At 39.0% G+C, this 13,013-nt stretch overlaps 4 protein-coding genes across 5 annotated transcripts; 1 reads left to right on the top strand and 3 right to left on the bottom strand.

The window, feature by feature from the left end:
• Positions 1-50: 50 nt before the first annotated feature.
• On the bottom strand, positions 51-4,883 carry LOC121741305 (transcription initiation factor IIE subunit alpha-like). Of its 2 annotated transcripts, none has more exons than XM_042134021.1 (10): positions 4,641-4,883; positions 4,404-4,526; positions 3,926-4,046; positions 3,171-3,299; positions 2,763-2,872; positions 2,488-2,671; positions 1,737-1,940; positions 739-963; positions 403-607; positions 51-280 (listed from the first exon to the last, which is right to left on the bottom strand). In XM_042134021.1, exons 1-10 carry the CDS (start codon positions 4,664-4,666, stop codon positions 192-194), a joined length of 1,416 nt encoding a protein of 471 aa, XP_041989955.1. In that variant the 5' UTR covers positions 4,667-4,883; the 3' UTR covers positions 51-191. The 2 variants fall into 2 exon arrangements, with proteins under 2 accessions (XP_041989955.1, XP_041989956.1); XM_042134022.1 differs by having other exon boundaries at positions 403-553.
• Positions 4,884-5,729: 846 nt separating this feature from the next.
• On the top strand, positions 5,730-8,114 carry LOC121811522 (putative F-box/FBD/LRR-repeat protein At4g03220). The gene is made up of 3 exons (XM_042212403.1): positions 5,730-6,902; positions 7,529-7,714; positions 7,782-8,114. Exons 1-3 carry the CDS (start codon positions 5,853-5,855, stop codon positions 8,082-8,084), a joined length of 1,539 nt encoding a protein of 512 aa, XP_042068337.1. The 5' UTR covers positions 5,730-5,852; the 3' UTR covers positions 8,085-8,114.
• A 73-nt stretch (positions 8,115-8,187) lies between these two features.
• Positions 8,188-8,971, bottom strand: LOC121811524 (calcium-binding protein KRP1-like). The gene has a single exon (XM_042212404.1). The coding sequence runs from the start codon at positions 8,757-8,759 to the stop codon at positions 8,403-8,405; it is 357 nt and encodes a 118-aa protein (XP_042068338.1). The 5' UTR covers positions 8,760-8,971; the 3' UTR covers positions 8,188-8,402.
• A 1,617-nt stretch (positions 8,972-10,588) lies between these two features.
• LOC121810830 (cytochrome P450 81D1-like) lies at positions 10,589-11,211 on the bottom strand. Its single transcript, XM_042211553.1, has 2 exons — positions 11,098-11,211; positions 10,589-11,056 (listed from the first exon to the last, which is right to left on the bottom strand). Exons 1-2 carry the CDS (start codon positions 11,209-11,211, stop codon positions 10,589-10,591), a joined length of 582 nt encoding a protein of 193 aa, XP_042067487.1.
• Between the last annotated feature and the right edge of the window lie 1,802 nt (positions 11,212-13,013).

The following is a 13,013-nucleotide window of genomic DNA, read 5'->3' as shown; positions in this document are numbered from 1 at the left end:
GCCTAAACTAAGCACCTCTCTCTATCTCCAACATTTCATAAGAAGACAACTCAAATCATAAAGGAAAATGCCACTATCTTCTAAACTGGGGCTTCTGCAGTTCAATCTACATACTACTTTTTTACATTGACTATATCCACACAACACGAAGCTACTACTTGTACATAGTAATTTTCTAAGCTGACGGAGCTTCATCCTTCTTCCCAGTCGATGTCGTCTTCCTCCTCGGAAACTTCAGCTTCTTCATTTAGGTCAACTTTAAATTGTCTAGTTTGGCCAACTGAAAATCAATCATGTGGCAATCGTTACTTTCTGATTTTTATACAAATGGAGTGAATTTTTTTTGTTTACCAGTTTTTGGTTAAGAAGATGTAAATCGGAACAAAAAAAAAAGTGAGTTACCGGTTGGTGGAGCAGCCTCTTCCCAATTGACATCGTCTCCTTCATAATCTTCATCGCGTTTTGACTTCGTGCCAACTTGCCGCTCAGCGGTGGTGTAATAGTCTTCGTTGGAGATCGTATTGGCTAGCTCCGGCCTATTCATCGTCTCTTCCTGTTCACGTTGCCGCATTAGTAGAGCGGCATAATAGGCTTTAACATATTCATCCTGAAAATAAGGAAACATAGAGATCAAAGAAGACTTGAGAGTTCTAAATGAAAGATAAAATCCCAAAGAAGTCTACATTATGTAAAGTGGTGCGAAGATTAAAACAAAAAGTTACAGTAATGGCAAAAAACCTGTATACTCTTTTTTTCATCATTTACTGTTGATGATTTTTTGTCATCAGAAACCTCGGGAGCCGTCAAAGTACCATCAGTTTTCATCTCTGCTTTGGTTTCTCCGCGTTGCTCTTTCGTGAGACTCATTCCGTCCTTTATCATCCATGGAGGCAACACTTTCATAGGAGTTTCTGATTTCGCCATTTCTCCTTTTTCACCAATGCCAGAAAAAGCAACTTCAACCTGCCATTGCAAAACTTTGAGGTTTTAGAGTAATACATGCAAATTTTCCATTTAGCAGAGTTGCAAAGTAAATTGATGAGCACATATGCATCAAATCAAATTATTAGGAGTTATAAAGCAACATATTTTAATGTTCACCAGGCAAATACAGAAAGTTTGATGTACACAATAATGATTTTCCAGCATGCTGATCTTTTGTATCCAGAATGAAAGAACTTCATTATATCGTATAGGCTTCAATTATTCCTTTTCTCAAATAAGAACATTCGCAATGTGTCCCATACACTCCCACAGATATATACCCCCTCCGTCCGCCATTAGGAGTCCCGATTCACTTTGACTATAAATGGTAGGTAGACCGTAGACCCCACATTCCACTAACTCATTCCACTCACATTTTATTATAGAACTAATAGTATAAAAATGGGTCCCACATTCCACTATCTTTTTCCACTCACGTTCCTTTATAATATTTCTTAAAACTCGTGTCGAACACAAATGGGACTCCTAATGGCGGAGGGAGGGAGTACCAGCTATTTAGGAAGCGAAAAATGTACCCTATTGTGATTGAGTGCAGTATATCTATAATTACGACATGCTGACGAAAGACTAAGTGGCCTGAAGGAATTGATACGAAACGCATTTTAGTAAGCAAAGTGTATATTCATCACTTCGGTCAGTGCTCAATCTCTTTGACCTATCTTTTATAGCAAGAGCAAGATAGAAAACAAAACCTCGCACATAAAGTGAAAGAAGTTAAGAAGCAAGCCCACCTTCGTCTCCCCAACATAAGGCATAGGAGTTCCGCCAAAACCAAAACCTTGAGATGATTTAGAAGGGTCATTCGCGGTAAGGTCCCCATTGGCAGAACGCCCAGCAGCATGTGCTCTAGCTTCCCAAGCTTGAAGATTTCCAAATTCAGGGATGGGCAAATCCTTAACCCTAGCAAGTTGATCAATGAGTGGTTTGAGCTGCACCTGTTTCCAACCAAACTTCCACACTAAGAAGACGTGCTTATGAGGCAGAAAAGCAAGATTTCTTGAAATTTGTAAGATGATAACAATTCAATTGGTCCCATGAATTTTTTGGAAAAGCTGTGAACATGCAAATTCATATGGAGAAGCGCAATTGGCAGCTTCAAATCCATGTACTGCCAATCTGTTAAAAAACATCTATATACATCTATTGTAAAGATTAATTAATCCCTTGAAATGACCAAACAAGTTTGGAATAAGTAAGTCGCATATCTGTAATCATTTTCTACGTTGTACCTTATAGCAGAAAGAAGTGGAGGCTAAATTTTTTTTATTAAACTGAAAGCAAGTATAGCATTTTCATATTCAATCAGATGATTGATGAGATTCGTACATGCTAAAATAAGCATCTTTACATCAATAAATAAACTAATTCGATAAATTGACTGAGAAGTATGGCAGGCTTTCATTTATATAGTTAAAAAGTTTAACATAGTCACAGAACTTGAATCATACAAGAATGATCATAAAAACTTAAAAGAGGACAAACCTCCATCTTTGACAACATGTCTTTTATTTTATCATGGCGATGCTTTCTTGCATTATCATCTCCATCTCCCAAATCTTGAATAGCTAACTTGTCGCTTTCAGCTACAAGTACTCCAGTGCAGCTTTCACAGTGGAAGTACTCATCATATGGAGTGATCAATTGGAGTGCATCAAGAGCTGTGTATCTGGAGTTTATTTGAAATAAAATCTCAAGACCCGTCAGTGATTAAATGCCAAAAGTGCAGGGAAAATGACCCTTGTTCTACTAACAGATACCTTTTGCCACAATTGGGGCAAACATACTCCTGAATAGTATTCTTGCTCTCTAGTTCATCCTTCAGCTTTTTCTTCATTCGATGCAATCTGTACCTCACCACATCATATATCTGCAATAAATTAATTAGACTATGTAAGTCAATTTCAGATGGAGGGAAGAAACGTCAATAATACTCTCAGATAGGCCCCAAAGATTGAAAATTGGGGGGGGGGGGGTGACTACTCATACAATAAAACTAAGCAATTCATACTTGAGGGATGATTCATGAATCTGAACCTCAATTTTGCTACAAACTCTTGTTTCACAGCTAAACAATATCAACAACCCACTTCCTCTAGCCACGCAATGTTCTAGACTATGATATGCATGATCCTACTGAAAAGTATCTAGGTTAAGGAGCCAAAAACCTGTGCATAATCCAGACAGCAATACGAGTGTACATGCATCTTTTGTTTGTCATCGCCTTCTCTTCCAGTCTGTTGACTATCACCAGTGGCAGCAACTGCAGCATTATATACTTTTGCACCCTTTGCAGTCTGCAAAGAATGAGATATAATGAAACAAATACGGGGGGCACTTAACAACTTTAAGTAATCAAATGAACTACCAATCGGAAAATTGAGGGGTGGGGGGGTTGTTCCAGCTTGAATTGAGGACTTTGTAACTTGTATTTAAGAATCTAATTGGTCATTAAATGAGAAAAACTAACTATACCCGGAAAATTCCTGCCATCTGTCCTCTTTCTACCTTTATTCGTTCAAAAAGAAAATAAATTAAGTAGCTAGACTCACTTTTACACGTGTAATAGTTTCCACTAGTGCATGCATGCATAATGTACACAAACACAAGCTTGATCTACGCAATATATTGAAACTGTAGTGTAACTGCATCTCTAGGACGAATCTAGGCATGGGCATAATCTTACATTCTGCAATCTGCATGGCAGCTATACGCGATGAATGGAAAACCTAGATTCACATTTACCAGGAACTACTGTTTCCTACACTGTTGAGCATACGGAGCTCGGACAAATATAAAGACAACTAAAGCATGAGATTTCGACATTATATAAGCATAATGTAGGCCAATAAACAAGTGGAAGTAATCATAATAAACATTCAAAAATATTTTGCTAGTATCAGACTGAACCAGTCAAACCAACCTCCTTCCTGTGATCTCGAGCTACTAGCTTTTCTTCTTCAAAGAACCTGAGAGTTCTTCGAAGTTGCTTGGTATGAAGCTTCAAGTCCTTAGCCAAATCCTCTTCTCTTACCCACTGTCGCCTGGACCAGAACGAAAATTGAAGCCACATCAGATTATTTTACGTGCAGACATTGTTTACCTCGATTTCAAAGCTCACATGAATTTTAATCTTAGTAATCCCAAATTCCCAATTGTCAAACCTAAACAGCAACAGTTTTTCTTCCACTCCAACAATTATTAAGCAAATGTTGATGAAATCAACTGAACATCCAAATTAAGCCAGTTGAACACAAAATAGGCAAATTCACAAAGTTTTAAGCACATTTAATTCAAATTCCAGCAACAACATAAATGAACTATACATACTTAATATAAACAAATTAAGAATTCACAAAAAAAAAACAAAATTTGCCAATCCCTTCGGCATCGAAAATTACCTAGTAAGAGCGTCGAGAACAACAACGGCAATCCCTCTATTGTCGCTTCTCCCCGTCTTCTGCTGATTTTCCCCTTTCGTCGTTATGTCATCGTAAAAAGCCCTCGCCGCAAGTTTCACCAAGCTTATTCGTTTACGTGATACAAGCAAACAACACAAAGCATGTCAAGGAAACGCTTCGCACGTAACGAGAAAACAGCACGGGAAAAAGCATAATCGCAGTTGAGAGACATAATACCGGTTGAATGGATCGATGCTAGCCATAATTAGGCTCCTTCTTCGGCAAATTGGAGCTCAGTGAAGAACCGTCAACTTGCTTGCATTTCGCTCTCCGTAAACTAGTGAAGCAGAATCACGAGGTGTTATTTTTGAAAAGTTAGGGATTTTGAGGATAAGAAAAGAGGAAAGTTGGAGAGAAATTGGGGGGAAATTATGGAATTAGAGAAGGGGAAATAAGTAGGAGTGTTTGTGATTGGGGATTAGGGCACGAGATAGAGGTGGATAATTCTTCAAGGTAAGAGTCAAGTCAAACATGTTTTGCATGCAACTACCAAGCATGCCTCGTTAACCCACGCACTGCACGAAGGGCATGTGTCGTTGCGGACGAGGAAGCACGTCGAACCATCTCAATTCTCACGCATGCAAAACTATTTCTAACGTGCGTGTGCAACACCCACAATCGTCTAAATGTGCGGTACAAGTAATCTTGTCAACCAATCGCTTAATGTGTGCTAGCAAGCGTCTCGGGCCTTCAATTTATTTGTTTTCAATTTTTGTATTTTTTTCCCTTTCTTTTTTAACTTGGAGTCGGCACCTCTTTTTTTAATCACACGTCTCTTCCTATAAATATTATCCACCCATTCATTCAGACCTAAAAATTATGTTTTCTTCAATTTCTTATCATTAATATTATTTAAAATTCTCCTACAATTTTTTTTTCAAATTTCACTATATGTTGATTCTAACTCATTCTTATAACAAATAATTTCAACAATAGGCCTAATGATGCACGACATTTATTACTATAATACTAGTATATATTGGGAACAATAGATATAAATATTATGAGACTAATTTAACTGAACTGATATGGAAAAGGCTTTAATGTCATAGTGTGATTTATTTTCGGATTGAAAAAACTTTTATATAATGTGTTTTTGAAATAAATTATTTGAATCAATTATAAAAATAGAATTGTAGCGAGTAATTCGCAAATACTCCATTGATAATATAAACGAAAAGGAATAAAAAAAGGCGATAATCATTCACAGAAACAACCTCTTCAGTTTGAATTCCCGCACTCTTCTCATGAAAATCTGTTTGAAGACTTCAAACCTCCAAAGAAAATGGCGAATCCTAACTCCTCGCATCGATCACAATCCCCATCGCCACTCCCTCACATTCACAAATCCTCCACCAGCAATCGCACCGCGAAACTCACGAATGATTCATGGAAACGCGATCCGCCAAGCGGAAGAAGCCGTGCCAGAATCCGCCGCCGGCCGACCTCGACGATGAGGATCGCGTCAGCGATCTCCCCGACGACATCCTCCACCACGTCATCTCCTTCCTCCCGATCAAGTCAGCCGCGCAGACGAGCGTCCTCTCCCGCCGCTGGAGAGACCTCTGGTATTCCTTCCCCGATCTCGATTTCACCACCGCCTACAGCCCGCCGCACATCGACTCCGCCTGCCGCGACGCCGAGAGGCGAGTGCGGCTGCACGTCGCGCGATGCGCCGGCTACGCGGATCAGATCCTCAGCCTCCTCGAGAAGCACTCCGACGTCAGAGTACTCCGATTCCGAGCGTCGCTGACGTTCTCGCGCCTCTCCGCCCTGATCCGCCACGCCGTGAAGCACAACGTGCAGGAGCTCGACATCGAGGTCTCCACCTGCGATTACTTCAATTTCCCGCGCAGCGTGATCTGGAGCAGCACGCTGCGTTCGCTGCGTCTAAAATCATGCCATCCTGGCTTCCGCCTGCCGCCTCTCGAGATCATGAAGGACGGATTCCGATCGCTCTCGGTTCTATCTCTCTCGCGCCTAATTCTGTGCGATCAGCCGCATCTCACGAATCTGTTCACAGATTCGTCGTTTCCTCTCCTTAAAAAGCTGCACCTCGAAGCGTGCTTCGATTTGAAGCATCTCAGAATCGAATCTCCCGCTCTCGAGGATTTGAGCCTCGAGAACTGCTATCAGCTACAGGATCTGGAAATCCGCGTCCAGAAACTGAAGAAATTGAGAGTGCGGAGCTGTTTTGATGCGTATAGCGTTAGCAGTCGGGTGGAGATCGTAGCACCTGATCTGCAAATCATGTTTTGGTCGTACAATGCTGTCACTGAAGAATGTATTCTGCATGACTTGACTCATCTACAAGAGGCTCTTGTAGGTTTCTACCTCCTTCCTGAAGATCTTAGTGTGTCTAAGATCAGAAGTGTGTGGAATTTCTTATCTGGAATTTTGAATTGCCACTCTCTCACTCTTGAAAGCCAGTGCATCGAGGTATATTCTTCATCCTATCCATAAATCTGCACTTCTGGAATCATATACTTATTATACACAATTCCTATTTAGCAGTTTGTTGGTAACTGTTAACTGTTAGATTCAAAAGCTGCATCTGTGATGTGATTGTTTGCTGCATAAAATCATAAGTATTATACACAATTCCTATTTTAGGTTTGTAATTAAATTTTAACTGTCGATTCAAAATCTGTGTTTTTTCTCAGAGTGTTTGCTGCATCAAATCATATGGAGTATTATACACAATTCTGTTTCAGCTGTTGATTCAAAATCTGTGTTTGTTCTGAGATTGTTTGCTGCATGTAATCACACACACATTTCCTATTTTAGCAGTTTGTTGGTAACTGTTAAATGTTGTTTCAAAATTTGAGTTCTTAAATTGTTTGCTGCATCAAATCATATACTTATACACAATTCATATATAAGCATCAGCTGCTGCATTATCCATTTAATCTTTTCACTTTCAGTTCTGTTTCTGATTTCTGCCATGGTTTTCCCAAGTTTTTGTTCATGCTGATTCAAAATCTGTGTTTTTTCCACATATGATATACTGCATCAAATCCCCTAAATTCACTCTTCCATCTTCCTAACTTTGTTAGTGGCCACAGATTCTATCAAAACACAATCAGTTTGTAGGATTATCTCTACGTTCATTCAACAAACTCAAGTACCTCGAGCTCGCCACCGCCTTTAACAAGCACAACAACTCCGGATTAGCAAGTATATTCAGGTGCTCTCCCACCATCCACACCATAACCATCATGATCATTCGCGACCGCAGCGCCCAACAACAAGTAAGTCGCCAAATTCAACTCTGTTCCCATATCTTCACTCTCCCTTAAACTCACTGTTGCCCACCAGGAATGGAACAAGGATCTGTGGCAGTCCACGAGCTCAGGCGAAGAGCGACACTGGGAGTCGCAGGCTCAGTCGCTGAGCTCGTTTCTCCATCACCTAAAGGTGGTGAAGATCCATGGATTCACAGAGTGTGCAAATGATGTAAGCCTTGTGAAGTTCTTACTCAAGCATGGGAAAGTGCTGCAGCAAGTGTTTCTAAGCGCTAGTCTTTCCAAGGGCAGAGATTCCCTTCTTAGAGAGAAGATCAAATCACAGATTTTGGGATTTTCTAGGGCTTCTTCCAATGCTAACATTGTTTTTCAGTAGTTCTTGATTTGATCATAGAATTCATTTATTTGGCTCTGTTTTTCCTTTCTAATTTCGTATTTTTTTTTTATTGTGTTTCATTTCATCATTCGACAATTTGAAATGACACTTTTTAACGAGGATTAATTGACATTTTTCCTTGATCTATATGCACATATTATTCGAGATACCATCCAATGTTCGGCCCACGAGATCCTCTATTACAAATCGCTATACATCTCGTTGTCTCTGCATAATCAACAACAACGAAGATGAAACCCGAGCCCCCTAAAGCCTACCTAACTCAACGAATCCCCCAAAAAAACAGAAAAAGAATAATCACTTCCATCCAAACTCCTGCTGCAAGGCATACTCCAGCAAGGCCTCAGACTGGTCCATGAGCTGAGGGCTTAACCTGAACATGAGCACACAAAACTCCATCTGATCGAGGGCGCCATCCCGGTCGAGATCGCCTTCCCTCAACATGCCCTCGAGCTCTTCGTCCCCGAGATCCTGCAGCCCCAAGAGAGCTGAGTTCTTCTTCAAACTCTCAAATGTGATCACCCCTTTTTCCCTATCCATCAGCAGACCAAACCCTTTGCAGAGCTCCCCAATCAGCCCCTCACCTCCCAACCTCTCAGCCATCAATGGCAGCATGTCTGCAAACTGATCATTCCCCTTTCTCCCTCCAGCCATTTTGAATCAAGAATCAAGATTTTATCACAATTTGGATGAGCAATGTTGATGATGAGGAAAAGGGGCATGAAGGTTTTATACTAAAGGGGAGAGGGTGTGGTGGATTTCAAGGAAAGAGTGGGAATTGATGACAACCAATGTACAGAGAGAGCCATTGAGGTTCTTGCATAAAAACTGCAGCTCACTTTCTTGGAAGAGGGAGAGGGGCATTGTGGTAATTTTGGGTGGATTAGAATAAGGGGATTCTTGTGATTTTTGACTTGTTCTCATGAGAACAGGAGGAAGTTTCATTGAATTAATTTAGTGAAGGTGGGCTGAATTTTGTCTGAATAAATAAGTGTTTTCACATGATTTGGATGGATGTTGTTGGGTTGCAGGGAGACTTGGGAGGTGGCGACTTGGAAACATGCATGCCTCAATATTTGATTTTGTTCATGTGAAGCTTTTAAGAAGATCACCACAAAGTTCTAATTTGATTGTGTAATATCCAAATTTGGTTATGTAATATCGGAGAATCTAATATTTTGAATTTGGAGTGCGACAAATAATTACAATGACTTCGAGCATTGAAATCTGAACAATTGTAAGCAAGAAGCCAGGAAGGAATGAGGCATTAGCCGGAGTCTTTGAGATACCGACTTTCTTAATTAGCGTCTTTTTTACAAAAAAGTTATATAGCTAATTGACTACTATAAGGGTGTACTTAAAAAATAGCTCAAATTAGAATCACAACTTCCTTTCAATCATATGCCGCCACGTGGCATATATAAGTAACAAAACAACATTATTAAACAACAAACCCAGCGGATGACTTAGATGAGCAGATTGCATAAAATAATATTTTTGTTACATTAACTGCAATTTATTTTGCATTATAGACTAAAATGTAAAATAAATTGCATTTAATGCAACATAAACTGTCTTTTATAAAATCTGAGGTAATTTTTATGTGTCATCCTTTGTTACTTAATATCGTTATTATGTTTCTAATACCAGCCATGTGCCAGTGCATGGTTAGAATAATGTTGTGATTCTAAGGATGAAAGGCCACTGGTGCTTAATTTAAAATGTTATCAGCCAAGTGACAAATAATATTTTAGAATAAATGGCTTACTGTATAAAGATTGGACTTTTTTATTAGTATTTGGCTGTACATAGTTGGATGTCTAATAAATATTTATTAATTACTATATGATATAAAATTGGGTACAACGGATTCGACGGATAAGGACTTAATTTTACCTTACTAGTTTATAAAATTAAATTAATACTAGTTGATTTAAAATAAGCACCGTCTCCAATTATTTACGTTCGAGGGTTTAAGCTGAGAGATCCTTTTTTAATTACTTTTAAATAATTATATGCAAATCCAGTTCGCACTAAATTCGCTTAAATTAACGCATAGTATCCACCAATAAGTTTCAATAAAGAAAATTATTTTCACATTTATTTCAACAGCCCACAAATATTACTCATTTTCAATAATAACCTTTCAATCAAGAACTGTTCAAAGATTTAGTTAATAAGATCAAAATCATGACCGGTTTGGAAGTTTAGTTAACGAAATTAATCACACAACATTTCAATCTTCTTTTTCATTCCTTTTCAGCCATTCAATCATGAAGATTTACTAATTGATCAAAATCATGACCTTTCAATCACGAACGGTTCGAAGATTTAGTTAATAAGATCAAAATCATGACCTTTTAATCACGAATGGTTCGAATATTCAGTTAATGAGATCAAAATCATGACCTTTTAATCACGAATGGTTCGAATATTCAGTTAATGAGATCGAACTCACACCCTTTCAATCACGAGACGACACTTCAATAAAGTAAGTTGGCAAGAAATGGACGCGGGACCAACTTAGCTCTCAAGGGCTGAACTCTTGACGTGACAACCCCTTTCCCTTCTTTCATATCAATCTCACCAATCTTTTCCCATTCAAAACATTGTATCAAACACCCCAACGCCACCCCAACCATTTCCATAGCCAGTCTTTGACCGGGGCAGGCCCTCCTGCCCCAGCCAAATGGCAAAAATTTGAATTCAAATTCAAATCCAAATCCAGTTTTCCCGCCTTCAAATCTCTTGGGCAAGAATCTCTCCGGATCCTTCCACGTCTCGGGATTGTTGTGGATCTCCCACGCGTTCACCAGCAGCATGGTGCCGCGAGGGACGCGGAACCCTTCCACGCGGCACTCATTAGACGAGATGTGCGGCGTCAGGAGCGACACTCCTCCTCCTCTCTCTTCTCTTGCACCAATCTCATCTTCCCCTCCACACCCCCAAACCTAAACCACCCCAAAATCGGCACAAAATCAACCACATTAGCCTCCGCCACAATCTCGCTAAACCCCTCCGCCTCTGCCCCCTCCGCCGCCCCCGCCCTCCCGAGAATCATCGCCGCCACCATCCTATAAGCATGCTCGAAGAAAACCGACTTCATATCCGGCGGGAGATGAGGTTGAGGAGGAAGTGGAGGTGGCCGAGGATGGGGAGGGTGGGGAAGGGGTGGTTGGTGGTGGTGTAGAGGAGGAGGAGGGGGAAGAGTGGGAGGAGGAGATCCAAGGCTAAGTTGAGAGAAATTGAATAGTGTGTTTGATTTTTTTCTTTTTTTTAAAGAGGAAATTACAATTGATGTCAAGATAAATTACAACTTATGAAATTACAAATAAACTCCTATACTATAGATAGGAGGAAATTACAATTGATGTCAAGATAAATTACAACTGATGTCAAGAGGTCTTGAACTCGACACCACATGCAATAATGTCTAAGCTCCTTGCCGCTAGGACAAAGGCTTTGGACTGAATAGTGTGTTTGATTCAAGTAGCTTTGTATGTAGAATCTATACTGCATTCGTTTACTACAAATACTTTTAGGCCACTTAACTTGTCATGTTTATTCTTAATTGGGATACAATAGAGTGATTATGTAATCGAGACAAATATTAACATAATAGAGTGATTATGTAATCGAGACAAACATTAACGTAAAGAGACACAGATTTACGTGGTTCACTGATGTTGTGTTGGCTACGTCTACGGGCAGGAAAGGAAAACGGATTGTATTCTGTGTTTTCAGATTACAGAATTATGTGCCTTACTTCTATGTAAATAGGAACACGAGACGGGTCAGGCCCAATATAACAATTAGGTCGGGGGCGCCTCTGCCCTCTCGGACCCCCACGTTTTGCTAGCGGCAAACAGTATAGATTCAAGGCATACTAACATCATCTATACTTCCGATGATCCTACGGTAAGTGAGTCATATTCCTCTTTGGATCGTTCCTACTTCCTACTAACATGATGCATTTTCTTTATTTGTTCGGCTATTTTATCCATGATAAGTGAGTCATATTCCTTTTTGGACTGTTCCTACTAACTTGGTGCATTTTCTTTATTGGTTTAGTTACTTTTTTTCTTATGCCCACCTTATCAATACCTCTTGGTCATTTCTATAATATCAAGATTAGATTTATCTCATAAATATTCAACTTATTCCATTCTTATAACTAGTTAATTTACTTTCAAACAAATTTCACTTAATTTATTTAAATTTTTTGTAGTGAATCGATGGTCGAATAACATGAGTTTTAAAGTAAAATTATATAAATATTAATGAACAAAATTGGAATATTATTCATTATAGATGGACATATAATAGAAAGGGGAAAAATACAGTTCCCTACATTAAAAGTAAATACCAAGTTATTGCATGTTGCCATGTTGGTATTATCGTTTGTCACTTATTCAATATAGAATTACTCCACCTTATAAGGTGGAATAAGATTTCATTAATTGCATGCAAAATTTTATAAATTAGTAATTTACTAGTATAATGTGGTTGGTGTCGGTGTTCGTCAAACAAGTGTCTACTACGTGCATGGAAACTTTAGGCCACTTGTCTTACGAAGAAGTTTGTTTATTAAATTCGAAAATAAAAACGTTATTCCTTTTTTAAGTCACTTTTTTCTCTTTAAACTAACTTAATTTAAACTATTTTTTTTATCATTCTCTCTTACTTTATCAATTAAACAATAAACGTGCCAACCCTAAATGAAATATTTCAATGAGACGAAGGGAGTATGTTATTAATGAGATTAATATTACTTACATTGTCAATATTAAACCATGAAAATTAAAGATTAAACACATACCATACCAACAATGTGTTGGGCCTAGCTCATTATGTTACTACGTATTCAAAGATTAACATTGGGCCGAGTTGAGCTGTTGCAAACTATCA

Source organism: Salvia splendens, chromosome 7 (assembly GCF_004379255.2).
Source record: "Salvia splendens isolate huo1 chromosome 7, SspV2, whole genome shotgun sequence".
In the NCBI taxonomy this organism is placed as follows: domain Eukaryota; kingdom Viridiplantae; phylum Streptophyta; class Magnoliopsida; order Lamiales; family Lamiaceae; genus Salvia; species Salvia splendens.
This window is presented reverse-complemented; position numbering and strand designations above follow the sequence as displayed.

What these genes read in the sequence shown, in the direction of transcription:
- LOC121741305 (XM_042134021.1), bottom strand. Translation starts at nt 4,666, where the DNA reads ATGGCTAGCATCGATCCATTCAACCG. An exon ending in GCTGTCTGGATTATGCACAG is followed by an intron (nt 2,873 to 3,170) that starts GTTTTTGGCTCC and finishes AATTTATTGCAG; the next exon opens with ATATATGATGTGGTGAGGTA. An exon ending in ACATGTTGTCAAAGATGGAG is followed by an intron (nt 1,941 to 2,487) that starts GTTTGTCCTCTT and finishes GGTTGGAAACAG; the next exon opens with GTGCAGCTCAAACCACTCAT.
- LOC121811522 (XM_042212403.1), top strand. Translation starts at nt 5,853, where the DNA reads ATGGAAACGCGATCCGCCAAGCGGAAGAAGCCGTGCCAGAATCCGCCG. An exon ending in TTGAAAGCCAGTGCATCGAG is followed by an intron (nt 6,903 to 7,528) that starts GTATATTCTTCA and finishes TAGTGGCCACAG; the next exon opens with ATTCTATCAAAACACAATCA. An exon ending in ACCGCAGCGCCCAACAACAA is followed by an intron (nt 7,715 to 7,781) that starts GTAAGTCGCCAA and finishes GTTGCCCACCAG; the next exon opens with GAATGGAACAAGGATCTGTG.
- LOC121811524 (XM_042212404.1), bottom strand. Translation starts at nt 8,759, where the DNA reads ATGGCTGGAGGGAGAAAGGGGAATGATCAGTTTGCAGACATGCTGCCA.
- LOC121810830 (XM_042211553.1), bottom strand. Translation starts at nt 11,211, where the DNA reads ATGAAGTCGGTTTTCTTCGAGCATGCTTATAGGATGGTGGCGGCGATG. An exon ending in TTAGCGAGATTGTGGCGGAG is followed by an intron (nt 11,057 to 11,097) that starts GCTAATGTGGTT and finishes GGGGTGGTTTAG; the next exon opens with GTTTGGGGGTGTGGAGGGGA.